This window comes from Lathyrus oleraceus, chromosome 7 (genome assembly GCF_024323335.1).
Source record: "Lathyrus oleraceus cultivar Zhongwan6 chromosome 7, CAAS_Psat_ZW6_1.0, whole genome shotgun sequence".
NCBI classification, from domain to species: Eukaryota; Viridiplantae; Streptophyta; class Magnoliopsida; order Fabales; family Fabaceae; genus Lathyrus; species Lathyrus oleraceus.
This window is the reverse complement of record NC_066585.1, coordinates 187554569-187572551: the sequence shown is the minus strand read 5'-3', so window position 1 is coordinate 187572551 and position 17983 is coordinate 187554569. Positions and strand designations below refer to the sequence as shown.

The 17983-nt window shown below is 35.1% G+C and overlaps 1 protein-coding gene across 3 annotated transcripts; it reads left to right on the top strand.

The window, feature by feature from the left end:
• The first annotated feature begins 336 nt into the window (after positions 1-336).
• On the top strand, positions 337-16761 carry LOC127101331 (uncharacterized). 3 transcript variants are annotated; one of them, XM_051038712.1, is made up of 8 exons: positions 337-656; positions 12273-12592; positions 12929-13129; positions 15449-15538; positions 15726-15780; positions 16090-16181; positions 16326-16403; positions 16586-16761. In XM_051038712.1, exons 2-8 carry the CDS (start codon positions 12302-12304, stop codon positions 16646-16648), a joined length of 870 nt encoding a protein of 289 aa, XP_050894669.1. In that variant the 5' UTR covers positions 337-656; positions 12273-12301; the 3' UTR covers positions 16649-16761. The 3 variants fall into 3 exon arrangements, with proteins under 3 accessions (XP_050894669.1, XP_050894667.1, XP_050894668.1); XM_051038710.1 differs by having other exon boundaries at positions 340-656; positions 15722-15780; positions 16031-16181; XM_051038711.1 differs by having other exon boundaries at positions 341-656; positions 15722-15780; positions 16031-16181; positions 16578-16761.
• Positions 16762-17983: the final 1222 nt, after the last annotated feature.

Here is a 17983-nt window from a genome sequence, read left to right as displayed (position 1 = left end):
AAAGTTAAATATATCATCAATTTTGAGGTAAAAATACAATAAAAAAAATAAAATTAATAAAATTTAAAATAAAAACTACTTTAATAGATAAGATAAAAAATATATAAATTAAATTTATAAATTATCCAAAATAATACATTTAAACATGATTGAAATATTTTTCTCTATAACATACAAATTTACCTTTTAAAGAAGATATATATTTCTTTAAAATAGAAATGATAGTTAATAATAATGTTTTTATCAAATAACTTAATTTAAAAAATTATAAAAATTTCATTTTTAATCATAATCCAAGCCCAAATTCTCAATTTCTTTTTTAGAAACAAATTTAAAAGCCCATCATCTCTCAATCTACAAATTTAACCCATTTTTAACAGTATAAATTGAAACCCTAAAAGGCCAATGCGATCAAACTCATCATCTACCATCCAAAAATTGCAGCCGCTGCCGCCATTTTAGTCCTGTGTAAGAGCCAAGATACCGGCAGGAAAACGCAGCACCATCTCACGTAGTGGGCGCAAGGATGCGATTTCGCTGATTGCTTCTGCGATAGCCGCTCCTGCAATAGTCAATTCGACAGTGCTCCATTTAGGTTGCAACGGTTCAGATCTACCCTCCACACTACCTTTGTGGTGTGTTTTACAGCATAAACTGTACGTTCAATCTCTTGTTTTCATTTTCTCTTTTGCATTCATCTTCTTTGTTTTCAATCATGGTTTTAAAAATTTATCGTCACAAGTTCGGTCGGTATGTGTCGTGATATGGATTGTGGTTGTAAATTAACTATAATTTGTTTGGTATAGATTTCAAAATCTACGGATACCATTTTGTCGTAACTCTTTTCACTTTCGAAAACCTATTTTTAAAACCTTTTCTATTTAAATAGATATGAATCCTCTCATTTGGTTTTAATGTTTGTTGTGGTACACAATTTTCCATCTTAAACATTTTGATCACTTATAAAGTGATTCTCATAGAATCAAGAGCAAGTTTGTTTTAGCTTTAAAAAAATAGATTTTTTTTTTGTATTTTTAAAAATGGATTTTACAAAAATATTTTTGATAAATTAAAAGATTGAATTGTTTATTGTATAATATAAATATACATTATTGAAGATCAAAACATAATCAAAATCACAATTAAATTGTATCTCAAAAATAATTTTTAGAAAAAATTATTTGAAATAACTTCAAAATTAAGTGATTTTTTAAAAATTTGATATCTAAAATTTTTTTTGATAAAATGATAAAATATCTAAGATAACATTTTAAAAAAAACTATTTAAACAAAATTTTCATTTAAAACTTTTATGAAAAGTTTCTTTGTAAATTTTTTTTACATTAAAATATATAACACTATAAAAATCATTCTTAAAAAAAATCAAAACAAACGGACCCCAAATGGAATGAATTGATATTCTATTAATTCTATAAAGAAGGGTATCAAATGGAGTGAAACATTATAAAATGTACTTCATTATTTTCCCTTGGTGCAAGTTTGAAATTCTATCATGTTTCTCTCTTTTCCATTCTTTTGTTATTAATTTACCAAATGATTTGAAAGTACAAAGATAAAGGTAACTATTGAAATACATTCCATCATTTTTCTCTCTATTTCATCTAAATTTCAATCATCTTTCTCTTTATTCCATAGGTTTTTCTATGAAGTAGTAATAATCACTAGAAACACATTCTATCATCTTTCTTTCTATTTATCTATTTTATTTACAAAGTAGTAATAACCACTCTAATCTTTCTCTCTATTCTATTTCATCATATTCCATCAATGCCAATTCCTCTATCATCTTAGTAAGAAATAAACTAATAAGTGGTTTGAACTTTAGTGTTTGACATCCAATTTAACAATATAACTTTTGTCAATTGAGTTAGGATATGCTAAATTTGTTCTATACTTTTTATTGCTCCAGTAGCCTAGTGATTGATATTTCACCTCTTAAATGGGAAAAAGTAAGATGTTGTGGATTCAAACTCGCGCCTTGGCTTAACATGACCTATGTTGTTAATCTCGGAAACACGAAGAACCCCAAAATAGGAGTGGTGTGGGCGCTATTATAGCGACGCAGACACTAAATGCATACTAGAAAATAAAAATAAACTCAAATTTTATAAAGTCTTAAGCAATAAAATACTTTCAAATACATAATAGCATACTTCTAATTCCCTAAGTCTTAAGCAAAATATTTTAACATACTTCTAAATAGCAATATCCATAAGTCTTATGCAAAACATTCCAAACATACTTTCAAATAGCAATAAATTTCAAGAAAACAAACACTTAAGCATCTAAATCTTAAAATAACCAAACATCAAAATTCAAATGAAAGTTCAAGAATCATTAAAATCTAAGTCTTCATCATCACTTCCTCCGCTACTAGCGTCCTCTTCATCCTCTCCAATATATTCTTGATCACCAAACTTATCATCTAATACTACTACTTCTTTTGCTTTTGACTTAGATCTAGATGAAGAAGGTGGAGGTGGTGGAGGTGCAACTGCCTTACCAATTACTTCAACCATCAATTTAAATTTTTTTGAATTTGTTACATTAAAATCAATTCCATTTCAATAAAAGAAACGAGCTATGTACGCTCTTGCTTTCCTATCACAAGCATCATTCAAGCTTATTTGCTTTCCTGTTGTATTCTTCTTGGATGATAATGGTTGAGTAGAATTAGTAGGAGGAGGAGTTATCATGAGAGTTGGAAGAAAAAAACAGAAGAGAACAATAAAATATAAAACAGAGCAGGAGAGAAGAGAAAGCAAAGAAGGAAAGAAGCAGAAGAGGTAAGAAGCAGTGAAACAGAGCAAAATTCCTGAAGGCTGAAGCAATGGGGGAACATAGATGATGAGTAATGGATGAGGAAAAGTTGAATAGGAATCGAGATGATGATGATGAGCAAAGAGGAAGAACGAGGAAAAGAAAAAAAAGCAACTGCGATTGAATGAATAGGAACAGAAAAGAATTAGGATAAAACGGTCCGACCCGACCCTCTTTGAACCAAACCAAATAAACCGTCCGCTCCACTCGCTTTGAACTGCACCCGACCCCGCTACCTGACCCGAGATCGTGGCCACTCCTATCGCTTCACCATTTCGCGCCGTACCGGTACCATATGAAACAACCATGCCGGATTTTCCGCATCGCTCTGCCATTGCGGCCGCGCCGGCCGCTATTAACAACAGAGAATGTGGCAATTTATTCTATTCTATTTTATTATATTTCATTAATGCAAATTTACTCTTAAATTTAGGTAATCTAAACCTCTCTTTTTTATTTCTTAATGTTTTAATATTTTGTTTTGTACTTTATTATTTGAAATATTTATTATTTGAAGTATTTGAAATGTATGTTTGAAAATTTTAAGAATTATTTTACCTTTTATTTATTTATAATGTAATTTGATGTTGGAGAAATAAACTATCCTATTAAAAAATTAATTTCATTGTAGGGATGAGAGAGGGACGAGAATAGTTGAATTAACCTCGAATCCGTTTAGGACAAAACTATATAATAAAGTACAAGAGTCCCTATTTCTTGACCCGTCCCCATTAGGGGTGTACATGGGTTAGGTTGCACTGGATTTGGTGTAACCCGTTATCCAACCCGCTAATATTTTAATATTTTGAATTTATCGTTTAATCCGCAATTTAAAAGTCAAAATTGAACTTAACCAACCCATTTATTTATGGGTTGGGTTGGATTCACATGTTATGTTTTAAATAAAAAATATTATTTTAAATAATTTTTTCAATTTATATTTTTTTAAAAACATAATTCAATATTAATGCACAAATTTTTAACACTTAAATTAGATTAAAGACATCAATGTCTAATAGAATCCATCTACATGACATAACACTTAATAATAGAAAATTTCACAAAACATATAATTTTTATAAAATACATAAGTTGAAAATGATAAAAAAATAAGTAAGAAACAACACTTACTCTTAAAATTACATAAATTCATTGATCTAGTAGTATTATTAGCGGTGAATTAAAAACATTCTCATTGATCTAGTAGTATTATTGGTGGTGAATGAAAAATATTGGAAAAATTGTGTTTTGTAATGATATATTAATTTCAAACCAAAACTACACAGGTTGTTGCAGGTTGGGTTGGATACATCCGTAAATGAGCGAGTTCAGATAATTAGTGGGTTGGTTCGGTTTGGGTCGACGAGTTCACATGTTCGATCTGCACCCATGAATACCCTTAGTCCCCATACTGATGGATTAGAGTTAGGGGAGGGTTGGTTCGGTTTGGGTCGACGAGTTCACATGTTCGATCTGCACCCATGAATACCCTTAGTCCCCATACTGCATGGATTAGAGTGAGGGGAGGGTTTGAGTGGATATGAGTTCTGTTGTCATGTCTATTAATGACACTATTTTTGGATTTGCCTCAATCACCAACATATTCAAAATTACGTGTAGAGACAATAAATATCCAAATCGCCAGATGTCAAATGTCTGCTTCCAACATAACCTGCGATTTGGATCTTTATTACATCCACTAGGTTGTTGTTGACAAAAGCATTATGGATGTTTACTATTTAGCAACCAATTCTCAAAAGTTTGACTAGTCCACCACCTTGACCATAATTGCTTGCAACCAAGGTTGTCAAGATTCTATCTTATGATTATGCAATCTCACTCACCCCAACGATCTTGATTGAGGTAGAATCGTGTATTGGAGCAAGTTTGTTGCAAAATCTTAACCAAATTGAAAAAATTGTGATATAATTGATTTTGTGATCCTAGCCAACTCTAACCATGATCACCCGTTTTTTGGCCACCTCATTACAAGTCGAAAAAAACTTGGTAACTAGAAGTGAGAAAAATAAATGAAGGGTCAGATGACAAAATGCATAGGCATGTCTTTTGTAACTATTAAGGTTCTCATGTAAATACATTCCCTATTGTAACTATTGTGCACGAATTGCACAGGTAGATCCCATAACCTAACTAACTTCAACGGTAACTACTAAGCACGAATTGCACAATAGATCCCATAGCCTTACTAACTTCAACGGTTCCTTATATTCAAGGAAACTAATCCCTAGATTCTAGAACCTGACTAATAGTAGAAACACCCCAAGGTCCTGAGTCTCAGGTACTCCATCTCCTATTCAACTCATAAACCTTTTTTCTCCAAAGCAAGAACATTCCTTTTTGTAGTTTTTGTGAAGCTTGATTCAAAAGCTCCTCTATTATGGTGTCTACAAGTGAAACCTAGGATCAAAGCTCACAAACTCCATCATTTTCTTTTAATTTTTCACATTCCAGTGAAATTCACTTGATTGAAAACACGAATCACAATCACATCTCACATGAATTTGAAGCTTAGGAACAACAAGATCAACTTTTACTTGTATGGCTATAATTCACCATTTCCCATGACACGCTTCAACGTGTTATTGGCCTCAAAAGTTCATGGATGTTGTGGGACAAAATCCATGCCTATTTTCAGCAGTCCATTGCAGCGAAGCTCTCTCAACTTTGTTCAGAGCTCAAAGACACAATTGGAAAATTGCAAGAATTTAATTTCAGAGTTCTTGCTACAAGTTCAATAATTGATTAGTGCCATTAATGCGATTGGTGAAACTATCTCTCCACGCGAACACCTAGATGTGATTCTCGAAGGCCTGCGTCAAGATCACGAGTCCACTATCAACTTCATCAATGGCAAATTTGGCTCCATCTCCATCGAAGAAGTCGAAACTCTTCTTTGTAATGAGTGGCATTTGGATTAGTTTCGTAAAAACATGATAACTTTTGCAAATGTGAATGTCATTACATCTTCTACACCATCAAACACATCAACCTACTCAATTGATCCTCAAACTAATCTTACAGAGTTGACTTAGCATGCTTTAGATCTAGCGCAACCAGTCGACTTCCGTGCCCATGGTGGACGTGGTCGCATTTGGCGTAGCAGTGCAATGCAATGCAATGCCAAGTGTGCAGGAAATTTGGACACGAAGCTTCCATTTGTTTTCATCGGATTAAGTGTGATTTTGTTTCGTCCATCTTACAGGATGAGTCATGAGCGCCATATATGCTCCATTGTTTCCTACTTAGTTGTGGTCCATTTCAAGCGCCTCTTACACAAGAGCTTCAACTCAACGACATCGCTCTAAACCTCTACCATGGTCTTACTTTGCTTGCACCATTTTTGGCCCTCAATATCATGTTCCTTATCCCTTAATGTCTCTACCTTCCATGCCTTAACTAATGATGCCTTCCATGAACAAAACACATCAGGCTCCTTTGATTCCTGCCAATTTTAGTCTCCTCAAATGCGCTCCACGCCTTTTTCACAAGTTTATCACACAACTCCTGCCACGACACCTCGACTCTATATCTCAACTTTGATTGATCTCACTGGATCCACAAATTTTTATCCAAACTCTAGTGCATCGCATCATGTGACATCTAATGGCATAAACATTCAACACCATATAACCCTTTTTGAAGGTCTATATCAAGTCTACATTGGCAATGAACAATGTTTGTGTGTATCTTTCTTTGTCTCATCTAAATTCAAATCACCACTACACACTACACTACACTTCATAACTTACTTCATGTACCTAAAATCACAAGAAATCTTTTAAGTGTGGGCAAATTTGCCAAAGATAACAAGGTTTTCTTTGAGTTCCATCCTGACACGTGCCTTTTTAAATCACAAACTATGGCCTCTACATGTTCCTTAATCTACTATCTCCACCAACACCTATTACTTGTTCCATATCTACTATAACATCGGTTGTTAATTCTGGTTTAAATAAGAGTAGTAATTCTTACTCTTTGAGGTATAATAGGCTTGTACATCCTTGTCCTGAAATCCAAAAGTTTGTGTTTAACAAATGTAATATCCCATTTACTAATAAAGGAATGATGAATTTTTGTTCTTCATACTGTTTAGGGAAAGCTCACAAGCTCCCCTCCCACTCTTCTACCACAAATTACACTTAACCATTTGCACTTATATTTAGTGATTTATGGGGTCCAACTACATTAACTTCCACAAATGATTTTCAATACTATATCACTTTTATGGACGCGCACACCTGTTTCACTTGGATTTATTCTTCTATCCATCATAGAGTAATATGCCCTCACACTTACCATCAAAATGGAGTGTTGGAGCGAAAGTGTAGGCACATTGTTGATATTGGGCCTTATACGTCACTCTCGAGCCTCACTACATTTAAATAGTGAGATGCTGCATTTGGTACAACTATGTACCCCATCAACAAGCTCCCTGCATCATCTCTTAATTTTGAAATTCCATACACCAAATTGTTTTGCATTTGGTACAAGTGTGTACTGCATCAACAAACTCCCTTCATCATCTTTTAAGTTTGAAATTCCATACACCAAATTGTTTGGCATTGCACCTGATTACTTATTCCTCAAGACTTTTGGCTGCTCATGCTATCCCTTACTCAAGCTTTATAAGAAGCACAAGTTGCAAATTGTTTGGAATAGGGAACACATTTGCAAGTTCAAACACATGGGTTTGAAGTTGTGTGAGGATAGTAGTGAAGAAGACGGGGAAGAGTTGGTGACTGAACTAAGGAGTGAAGTGAAGGAGGTGGAGGAATTGAAGACACTGAAACTTTCATTACAAAGTCAGGCTGACTTCACCTCTAACAAATCTTTTAAGGTGTGGGTACAGATGGGAGGAAGATGCGTGGTGACCTTAATTGATTCAGGAGGTACATGGGTTGGATAAAACCAAATCCAAACCCAAAAAATCCACTTGACCCTCTAATCAGACATTTATTATTACAATTTTAATGATTTTGATGAATATTAACTTAGTTGTTGTAATTTTAGTCTCTTGAACATTTACTATTTTAGTGAACCATGACTTTAATTAATTTTGGATATTCCACTCTTTGGTTATTTTGATACTAATACGTTTTTATGTCATGCAATTTTAGTTTGTTGTTAGTATTTTATGATAGTTTTTATTAGTTGATGTATTATTTATTATTTTATGATGTTAAAAAATAGTAAAAATATGTTATCTAATTTTTTTAAGATAAAAATGTTAGAATAATTTTTATGAAAAATATGATGACTCATCATTTAGTCATTTAATATTAGTAAAACAAAAAAGTTTATTTGGGCAATCCATTATCCAATCAAACCTAACCCACAAATTAGTGAGTTTGTCCAAACTGATCCATTTATGTAGCGGGTGGTTATTTTACCTCCCTTAAACCAGAGTGTCATATATGGATGGGTATTGGGTTTGACCAAACCCAACACAAACCGGTCCATGTACACTCCTAGGAGTCACTATCAACTTCATAGTTACAAAACTGGTGGAGTTCGGATTGAAAGTAGTGGACACTCCTACTTATGTGATAGAGATAGGCAATGGAGAGAGGGTGAAAAATAAGTGAGTATGTAAAGGGTTGGAGTTCCAAATCCAGGAAGTAAAGTTCCGATAACATTTCTTCATTATGGATTTAGGAGGATCTGAAATGGGCTTAGGCATGAATTAGCTACCCAGCCTTGGTAATATTGAAGCAAATTTTGGCAATCTTTGTTTGAAGTGGGGGATGGAGGACAACCTTATTCAGGGTGATCCCACTTTGTGCAATAGGAAAGCTTCATGGAAAGCAACGATGAAAACTTTGAACAATGAGGGACTGGGATTCTTTGTTCAGGATGTTGGTGGAAGCAAGACTGTAGAGGTCAAGCCAGAGAAGTGGAGTTTGAGGATGTGTTCAAAATGCCACCAGGATTACCAACTATTAGGGATCATGATCATGCCATCTTGCTTAAACCTGAAGCAGAAATCCAAAATTTGAGGCCCTATAGATATTATACCCTTTTTTATCAGAAAAATGAGATAGAAAGGATCGTTAAAGATATGTTGCAAGCTGTAATCGTCAGGCACAACACCCGTCCTTTCTTTTTCTAGCCCAGTTCTTTCAGTAAAAAAAGAAAGAGGGGACTGTCTATGGCAAAAATTGCTTTTAGAACTCATGAAAGTCATTATGAGTACTTGGTTATGCTGTTTTGTTTAACCAATGCACCATCAACCTTCCAAGCTCTAATGAATGAAGTATTTAGGCCTTATTTGAGAAAGTTTTGTTTAGTTTTCTTTGATGTCTTTATCTATAGCAAAAACAAGGATGATCATAAAGAGCATGTGAGGAGGATAACGTTAAAATTAAAGGACCAAAAGTTGTATGTTGTTGACCCCAGAAAAATAGAGGACGTTGTAACCTTTAAACTTTATTTGACAGAGCTCAAAATAAATCAGTATATGAGAGGGAATTGATGGCCATTGTAGTTTCAATTCACAAATGGAGACCTTACTTGTTAGAGAGGCGTTTCAAGGTGGACACTAATCAAAAGAGCTTGAAGTTCTTAAATGAATAGAAAACTATGGGTGAAGACCAACAAAAGTGGATTTCTAAGTTGATGGGGTTTGACTTTGAGATCAAGTATAAACCTGACATAGATATCTAGACAGATGCAATGTGCTACAATCACAACTATGCAATGTGTAGCATGGGAGAGGCTAGTAGAAGAAATCCAAGGTGATGACAAGCTGATGGAGATAGCGAGGGATCTACTCAGTGACCCTCTCAGCCACCCAGGATTTCAATTAAAAGGGGGGAGATTATATCATGAAGGCATGACTGTGATTCCAAAGGGGTCACCAAGGGTGGATTGGGTTCTACACGAGTTCCACGACACTGCAGGGGTCATTCAGGGTATCTAAAGACTTACAAAAAGATTGCTAGAGTCATCTACTGGGGGGGATAAGGAGAAAAATCCAAGAGTATGTACAAGACTGTGAAGTATGTCAAAGAAATAAATACCAAACTTTAAGTCCGGGGGGGCTGTTACAACCTCTGGCAGTTCCCACTCAAATATGGAGTGATATCTCCATGGACTTTATTGGAGGGTAACCTAAGGTGAAGATCTTTGACACTGTTATGGTAGTTGTTGATATGATGACTAAGAATGCTCACTTCATACTTGTGAGTAACCCTTACTCAACTAGAGACATATCTGACTTGTTCATCAAGGAAATAGTAAGGTTACATGATTTCCATAGTTCAATTATGTCAGACAGGGATAAAGTGTTTCTAAGTAACTTTTGGTCAGAGATTTTCAAGCAAAGCAGACACTAAGCTGAAATATAGTAGTGCCTATCACCCCCAAATTGGTGGACAAACTTAGGTAGTAAATAGATGCTTGGAAACCTACTTATGGTGTGTGATTGGGAAGAAACCTAAGCAATGGCCACAATGGTTGGCATGTGCCGAGTACCGGTATATGCTTCACTGAAAACAATCCCTTTTGAAGCATTGTATGGGAGGGGTCCACCAATATTGGTGTGGGGTGATGTAAATATTTCAGTTGTAGAAGAAGTTAATAAGTTGACAGCAGAGAAGAATGAGATGTTGAAGGAGATGAGGGAACAACTATTGAGAGCATAGGGTAACATGAGAAATTAGGCAAACAAGCATAGAAGAGAGGTGGAGTACAACATAGGTGACATGGTTTATTTGAAGATAGTAGCATACAAATTGAAGAAGTTGGCTAAGAGAAATAATCAGAAGCTGAGCCCCCACGATATTATGGGCCTTATGAAGTGATTAAGAAGATATGCCATAGCTTATGAGTTAAAACTGCCAAGTGATACCAAAGTCCATCCATTTTTTCATGTGTCTTTATTAAAGAAAGGCATAGCTCCTAATGTCGAACCACAACCAATGCCATCCTGCATGAATGAGGAATGGTACTTGAAACCAAGCCCTGAGGATGCCTTAGATACTAGAAGGAATGCACATGGGGTGGTGGAAGTACTGGTCAAATGGAAGGGGTTGTCAGAGTTTGAGAACTCTTGGGAGCCGGTTGATAAGATGAGGAATGAGTTTCCATGATTCCTCCTTGAGGTCAAGGAGCATTTTAATGGGGGAGGAATTGATAGTTTTAGGAGGGTGTATAGGAGAAAACGTGGGCGCTAGGCTGTAGGGGATAATTCCCCTCGTAACTAACTTGAGGGAAAGCACATGACTAGTGTCAGGTGGCATAGGAGAGAGAAAGAAGATCTGAGTATTATATGCAAATAGAGTATTCAGTTGGGGGAGTATGCATGAATTGTGTAATCATTGCTTTGGGAGAGACTGAGCCTCTCGAAGAGCTTAGATTTATTTTCAGCATTTTACTATCCTATTTTACGACTGTATTCCCAGCTAGATCCCATTTGAACTCTAGCTATCACTGCTGCAATTCTTTCCGTTAATCAAACACCATGATACATTTGTAAGGTCGGAGATGTCATGATCGGACATTTGGAGCGTGATAACTTTAATGCTTGTAGCCCAACAAATTTGAGACAGGCTCCAATACCATCTCTTAGAATTTGATTTGTTACCATCTTATAAGCTTGTCTTCAAACTTATCTCATCCAATGTGAGACTCTCAGCACAAATAGTGTCAGAGATCATGACATCTCTGATTATTGTAGGGTTTAAGGTTTAAACCATGCTCTACATTATATTTCTTTGTACAAATGACTTTTATAGAACGGATAAACAATTCCTAGAAAAAGTCAATTTGAGGGGGATCAGCTTTCTCATGATCAAAGTTACAATTTACAAGAATGTGAAACTACACGGAAGAGGCAGAGGAATGAGAATTATGCTTCATGGCATTTTATGAGAGGCCTAATATGTTAAAATTAATCCCATAGCTCTTAATATGATTTTCTTAATTGAAAAAGTAAAACTACTTGCATTTTATCTATTTGTCTCTCGATGGCTTAGTTTGTATGTATATATCCCACACATAGTTAATGTGCCATTTAAATATTTCATTATGTAAATTTTCACTTTAAGGGTGCCTTTGTATATTTTTTTTACTAATGAATGTTTCACAATATTCCATGTTTCATAAAATTATTGTCAATATATCATTTACTTGCCATGAAAAAGTAAATTTTCATTGTGAATGACAACTGACCCAAATTGGTGTTGTCTCAGCTGTGAGGTGGTTGATATTCAAAATAGAAATATTTTTGCCAGAGTATAATAATTTCTATGAATATTCCATGTAACAAACAATTGCTTATATAAACTTTTCTTTTCTCTATCCAAATTTAGTTTAATTTCCTCTTTGATGTATTTTTGAAGCCCTTTCATTGACCAAATATTATTTGTCTCTGCTCGTTTCCCTTTAACTATGTTTTGTGTTTAATGCAGTTACTATTTGTTGTATTTCAAAATTTGCCATGTCAAATGCCCCTAGAAGAGTTGGGCCAGATTTCTTTGGCTATTATTCATCTGAAGTAGTAAATCTATTGTCCCAAGATGAGGATGTTTTGCCTGTCACTACCCAATTATCTGAGCTACCACAGAACAACTGTGGCGGGGGAGTAAAGAACCTTGTTAATCACAGTTATGATTTTTCTGGTCCATTATATAGCAATGTTGTTGGAGCTGGGCTATCGGACTTTGAAAAGGACAGATTAAAGTCACTGCTCAGACAGAGTGCTGTTACTCTTTCATCAGAAGTTGACGAGGTATGTCATGCATCTTGGTCCTGTTTGGTTGTTACTAAATGTTGGAACTGTCAGCATGGTCAGTGGTAGCTACATCTGACATTAGTAAAACTCTTACAAGATTTAAAATTGGACATGCAAATCACATGGTATTAATCAGCAAGCTTTTAATACATGCCATTGATGGAGATTGAATTTATGTAGTTATTGAATGTGCTAATAAATCAATTATAATGCTTTCTTTATTCAAAATTTATGCCTGTGCTTAGGTGCTTCAGTTGGCACACGGCATACTTTGCTGTCTTGAGGAGTTAATTTATGGAATTTAGATGTGTTGCTGACTGTAAACAAAATCAGGTGGTGGGCCCTGTTTTCACTATGTACGACTTGCAATCTGGGCTAAGAAGTAAAACACATTCCTTGAGTCTTGCAACAATGACATCTGATGATGCACTGCAAATTCCTTCTAAAAAGCAAAAGGTGTCCTCACCTTCTTCTTCAGCTAGGCCTGGTCCTCATGCACAAAATAGTGATGTCAATCCCCAAAGCAGTATGAAGGTATACTTTTGCTCATGCATTTGATTTGATTTATCCCCTGTCCTTGAAATCATAAAGTCTTAATAAAATACTTCGCTAACATATATAGGGATTCCTCCTTTTTGTCTACTTTATGCGTTTTGGAAAACCTAATGTTTTGTGATTGCTGTAATAGATATAAGAAAAGAAATACATTCAAATTGACTCTTTAGGCCCATTATATAAGTCATTCTACTTTTGGGTTGGGGGAGGAGAGGGGAAGGAAAGAGAATGATTTTATTAGATATTATTTTTTGTTTAGCCAAGGAAATGGGAGGGAAAACAATCATATCCTTGTTTCGTTCACGAGGGGAGAACTTTTCATAACATCTCAAGTTGCATTTTATGTAGGGATTCTTAAATAAGTCAATGAATTTAAAATATTTTGAAACTATTTTCTCTTCCTTTTGAACCCTTTTAACATTTGAGAGAACCAAAATTGAGTGAGAAATGTTGCTCTCCTCCAAAAATTTGTGTTAGATTTACTTGTTAACAAAGACAAAAGAGAGTATTGAAGTAAACAATTGTCACGCATTACCCTAAACAATGTAAATGTTAAAATAGCTATTTTCATGATTTCTAAAATCCATAGTGACTCATTTTAAAACCGTCACCTTGTTATAATGAACAGGTTCGGGAATGATTTGTAACATACAAGACAATTTTTAAGTATTGTCAACTATCCTCACAAATTAATGAGTCTTTTCAGTGTGCTCTGTCCTCACTCGCAAACTTACCGAGAACTTTCCATAAGGCAACCCAACCTAGAGTGCTCCAAGTCAAGTACACTTTACTCGCCTGTCTTTATGGCTTCCCTCATTTCTCCTCTTGTTTTCCTTTTCAATGGCCAATTTTCTTTAGTCACCTTGTTTCACCCGTGGGAACGATTGAGAAGAAATGTTTTGGGTTTAGATTAAGGAAAATGAGAAATGGTTGAGTAATTTGCACTATAAGCTATATTTATACTCTTAATAAGAAATAGATATAAATATAATTTACATTTACATTCACAAGAGTATGTTACTCCATAAGTGATTGTATACCTTGGTACATGGGTAACTATGTACATGAATGTATTTGTTACAACTCTAATCAATTTATGATTAGGTGATTACTTCTTTAGAGGAAACTTTCTCTCATGACAATCAATTTTAATGTTTAGTTCTCTCTTATAGTACTTGATTAGGGGCTATAGGCGGAGATGCCTGATTATGGCAACATAATTTCTTAATATTCCCAAACTTAATTTCTCGAAGAAGTTGCCTATTCCTAATAAGCTCACATGTGGTTGTAGTTGTAGGTCTATATATTCAGCTTCTTCTGCATCTTGCACCAACATTTTTCTTTTTGTTCTTCCTAAAGACAAGATTTCCTTTAACACATATACAATATCCTAAAATAGAACACCTATTAATAGATGAACCTTTGTGCATCATAGAATCATACAACTTGAGTGTAGTCCTTTTCCCCGTGCCTTAATGTACCTCAAAATTCAAATCATTTTCCAATGACCATCTTGCCATGTAATATTGAGATATACGAACTTTCCAACGAATCTCAAATATCTCTCTGGATCTCAATAAGCCTCTGGACCATCTTGCCTCCGGCATACTGTTTTCCTTAGGCATGTCATAATTCCTTTGTGAGATGATGATCCCATTCTTTGGTTGAGCAACATCAACTCCAAGAAAATATTTTAAATTCTCCAAAGTCATTTTGGTTTGAAAATGGTAAGTGCTCACCTGGTCAGGAAATTTTCTCTTGATCAGATCTTGAGATGACTACCCAATTTGAGTGATTGATGAGTGAATGTTGTTTGTTGTAGATGTTATGCAACTTTTAGGAGATTGAATTGGGATAAATAAAAATGGACCAATTACATCATTATGATGATAGGAGGTGGAAGAAATGTAGAGATAGCTTATGAAAACAATTTATAGATCATACGAAAACTTTTTTACTTTATTTTATTTTTTGCTGTAGAAATAACTTTTACACAAGTGCTTATCATGATAAACGTTTATGTTATAAGCTGCAAATAAGTTGTTATCCAAACAGGGCCATAGTAACAACTACTAACAACTTACTGAAGCTTCTAGTATAAGCTACTTGGAGATACACAAGCTTTGGCAAACAAACTGAAAATAATGAATGCAAACTGAAAACAATGAATGCAAGATATATAATACAATGTATCAGATGATAAATACTGGCAGAAGATACTTGAAAGTATGGTTGTGTTTATGCCTAAAAATGCAACATAATGAATTTCATTCTTCATCCCTTTTTCTTAATGTTTAGGTGAGGAGTGATCTTCAGTTCCTGTTGGAGAATGATAGTGTGGAGGTTGATAAGATGGTGATAAAATATTCCGATGAACTCTCTGGAACAGTAATTTTCTTAACCTTCTCCATTCAAAAGCTATGACTATCTTATTTAATGTATCTTATGTTCTTATGAAAATCTTTGTAATCTGTATATATGTTTTTATCTTTTTAGGAATATTGAAGTTTTGTTTTACATGATATATATGTAAAAACACGAAATTAATCAGTGTTTAATGTTGGCTTTTAGCTAGGGTATATGGAACAAGAACTTGAGATACTTCTTGATGCAGTTATGTCAAAGTGCAGGTATGTTGTGATACTTTATGTGGATATAAGCTATAGAGGATGTGATCAGTTGTAAGGTTGTCTGCAAGGTCGAAACCTCGTAACTCAAGACATTTTCGATCCGGTGGTTGTTGTGTTGGAGACACATACTTCCGAGGCCTAAAAAGAGTTTCTAACATTCATGTCAATCTTTTATCTTTCAAGTATATTATGTAATGTTGGATTTTCTTGCATTAGTTTAACATTCTGAGTTTCTGATACCTATATAAAGGCCAATGGCCCTTGTTGAGAAACAGCAGCTACAGAGATTAATTCAGAGGCTACCTGCAGAAAATCTTGACCGTGTGGTGGAGATAATTTGTCGAAGTAGGCCAGCAGAAGAACAAAGTTGCGACAAAATATTTGTTGATTTGGAAAAAGAGGTAATACTCTAATCAAAGGATATTATGTCTGAACTTGATTTGGAAAACGATTTATAGTATTGAGACAGAAGAGTATATAGGAACAGAATTTGTCAGCATTATAAGTACCACTTGATTAACATTATAAGTACTGACTTTGTGTAGGATAATGCTACACTGTGGAGACTTTATTACTATGTTGAAGCTGTTGAGAAAGCCAAAAGTCTTTCTTGTAGTGAAGAGGTATAGTTTCATTGGAACTCATTAAATGCCCTAGAAAAGTCCTAGACTTAGCAGAAGTCCTAGTTTCTTCTAGCTCATCAATAGATTTTTCTTATGATGATTGCTTTGTCGGCCCTCCAAAAATACGACATTTTGATCGAGTGGATCGAATTTTTTTTTTCTCTTCGCTGAAAGAGATGCAGATCCTAAAATTGATGACCAGTATCTACACCGTTGGCAAAGATTACGTTACTATAGAAGTGTAAATTTTGAGAAATTATTCACCATGTATATCTCCTTACATTTTAAATCTTTGTATGTTGACAGCAAAACTTGAGTTATTTTTATAGAAAGTTCATAGTAAAATGTATATTTTCTATAGGCTGTTTTTGTCTTATGCATTGTTTAATATTACAATGCTTAAAACCCTAAATGGACATATGAGAGCATAATTTCAACATCATGCGTAAATAATATCATATCACATTTTACCTATGGTAGTATTTGACATCACTTGGTAGATGGCTAACCCAAGAGCTCATGAGTCCCATTCTCTTCCACAAATGATGTCTGAGTTCGATCACAGTGATGACAACACCAATGACAGAACCACCACCTCTTCTGTTAGTCGTGATACCAGGAAGGCGACAAACTCTTATTCCTCATTGCCAGTTACAAAGATGGAGTTTCATTTCGTTCTTGCAACTTCAAACATCAAGATCCAAATTCTATTATATTTGAGATAGAGAAAGATCAATATGACACATGGGCCAAGCTCTTCTGCATCCATGCCCACTCTCATAGGATTTTGCATCATATTGTTCCTTTTACGGATAAGAAACCATCGACAGATACCTCAAGTGTTGAGTATAAACAGTGGACCACACTTGACTTTATCGTTCATCAACACAATTTCCACTGACATGTTGACCCCATCATGGAATCAGGCTTCACTGCTATGGAAGCCTAAAATCGTTTGACTGACATTTTTTAAGACAATCAGAATGCTCGCGATGTCACTCTCGAGCAAGAGTTCTCTAACACTCACATGGAGAATTTTCTTAATGTTTTTGCTTACTGTCCGCGTCTTAAGATGCTCCATAACCAGTTGAGGAATGTTGGCCTTCCGGTTAACAATCACTGTCTGGTTCTTCAACTGATATCTGGTCTTCCATAAGCTTATTGTAGTGCTACTACCTTGATTCGTCTGAGTAATCCTCTTCTTGCCTTCTATCAAGCCCGTCCCATGCTCACTTTGGAAGAAGCCGATATAGCTAATAAAATGACTTGCACCAGTTTGCATTCTGTCATGCACACAACAATGACCTTCTAAAGACACCTCTCAGCGTGGCAACCCAAGAAACTGTGCCAACTCTCGGGGCAACCAGGGTCGAGGAATGGGACGTGGTAACTGTCAAGGTTTTCAGTCTGGAGTTCCCAACGCCCTTCCACCATGGTCATTTCCTCTTTGACAACAACGACAATACTCAACCCGTAAATCATGGGGTTAGACTCTACCACTATGGACTATGCCTTCGTGCCTGTATCCCACCTCTCAGTGGACATGTCCTATCGGTCCACCGAAGCAGCCAAAAATTCTA

Coding starts and splice junctions, on each gene's coding strand:
- LOC127101331 (XM_051038710.1), top strand. CDS start 12,302: ATGTCAAATGCCCCTAGAAGAGTTGGGCCAGATTTCTTTGGCTATTAT. Junction 15,781..16,030: donor GCAGTTATGTCAAAGTGCAG/GTATGTTGTGAT, acceptor ACCTATATAAAG/GCCAATGGCCCTTGTTGAGA. Junction 16,404..16,585: donor GTCTTTCTTGTAGTGAAGAG/GTATAGTTTCAT, acceptor AAAGAGATGCAG/ATCCTAAAATTGATGACCAG.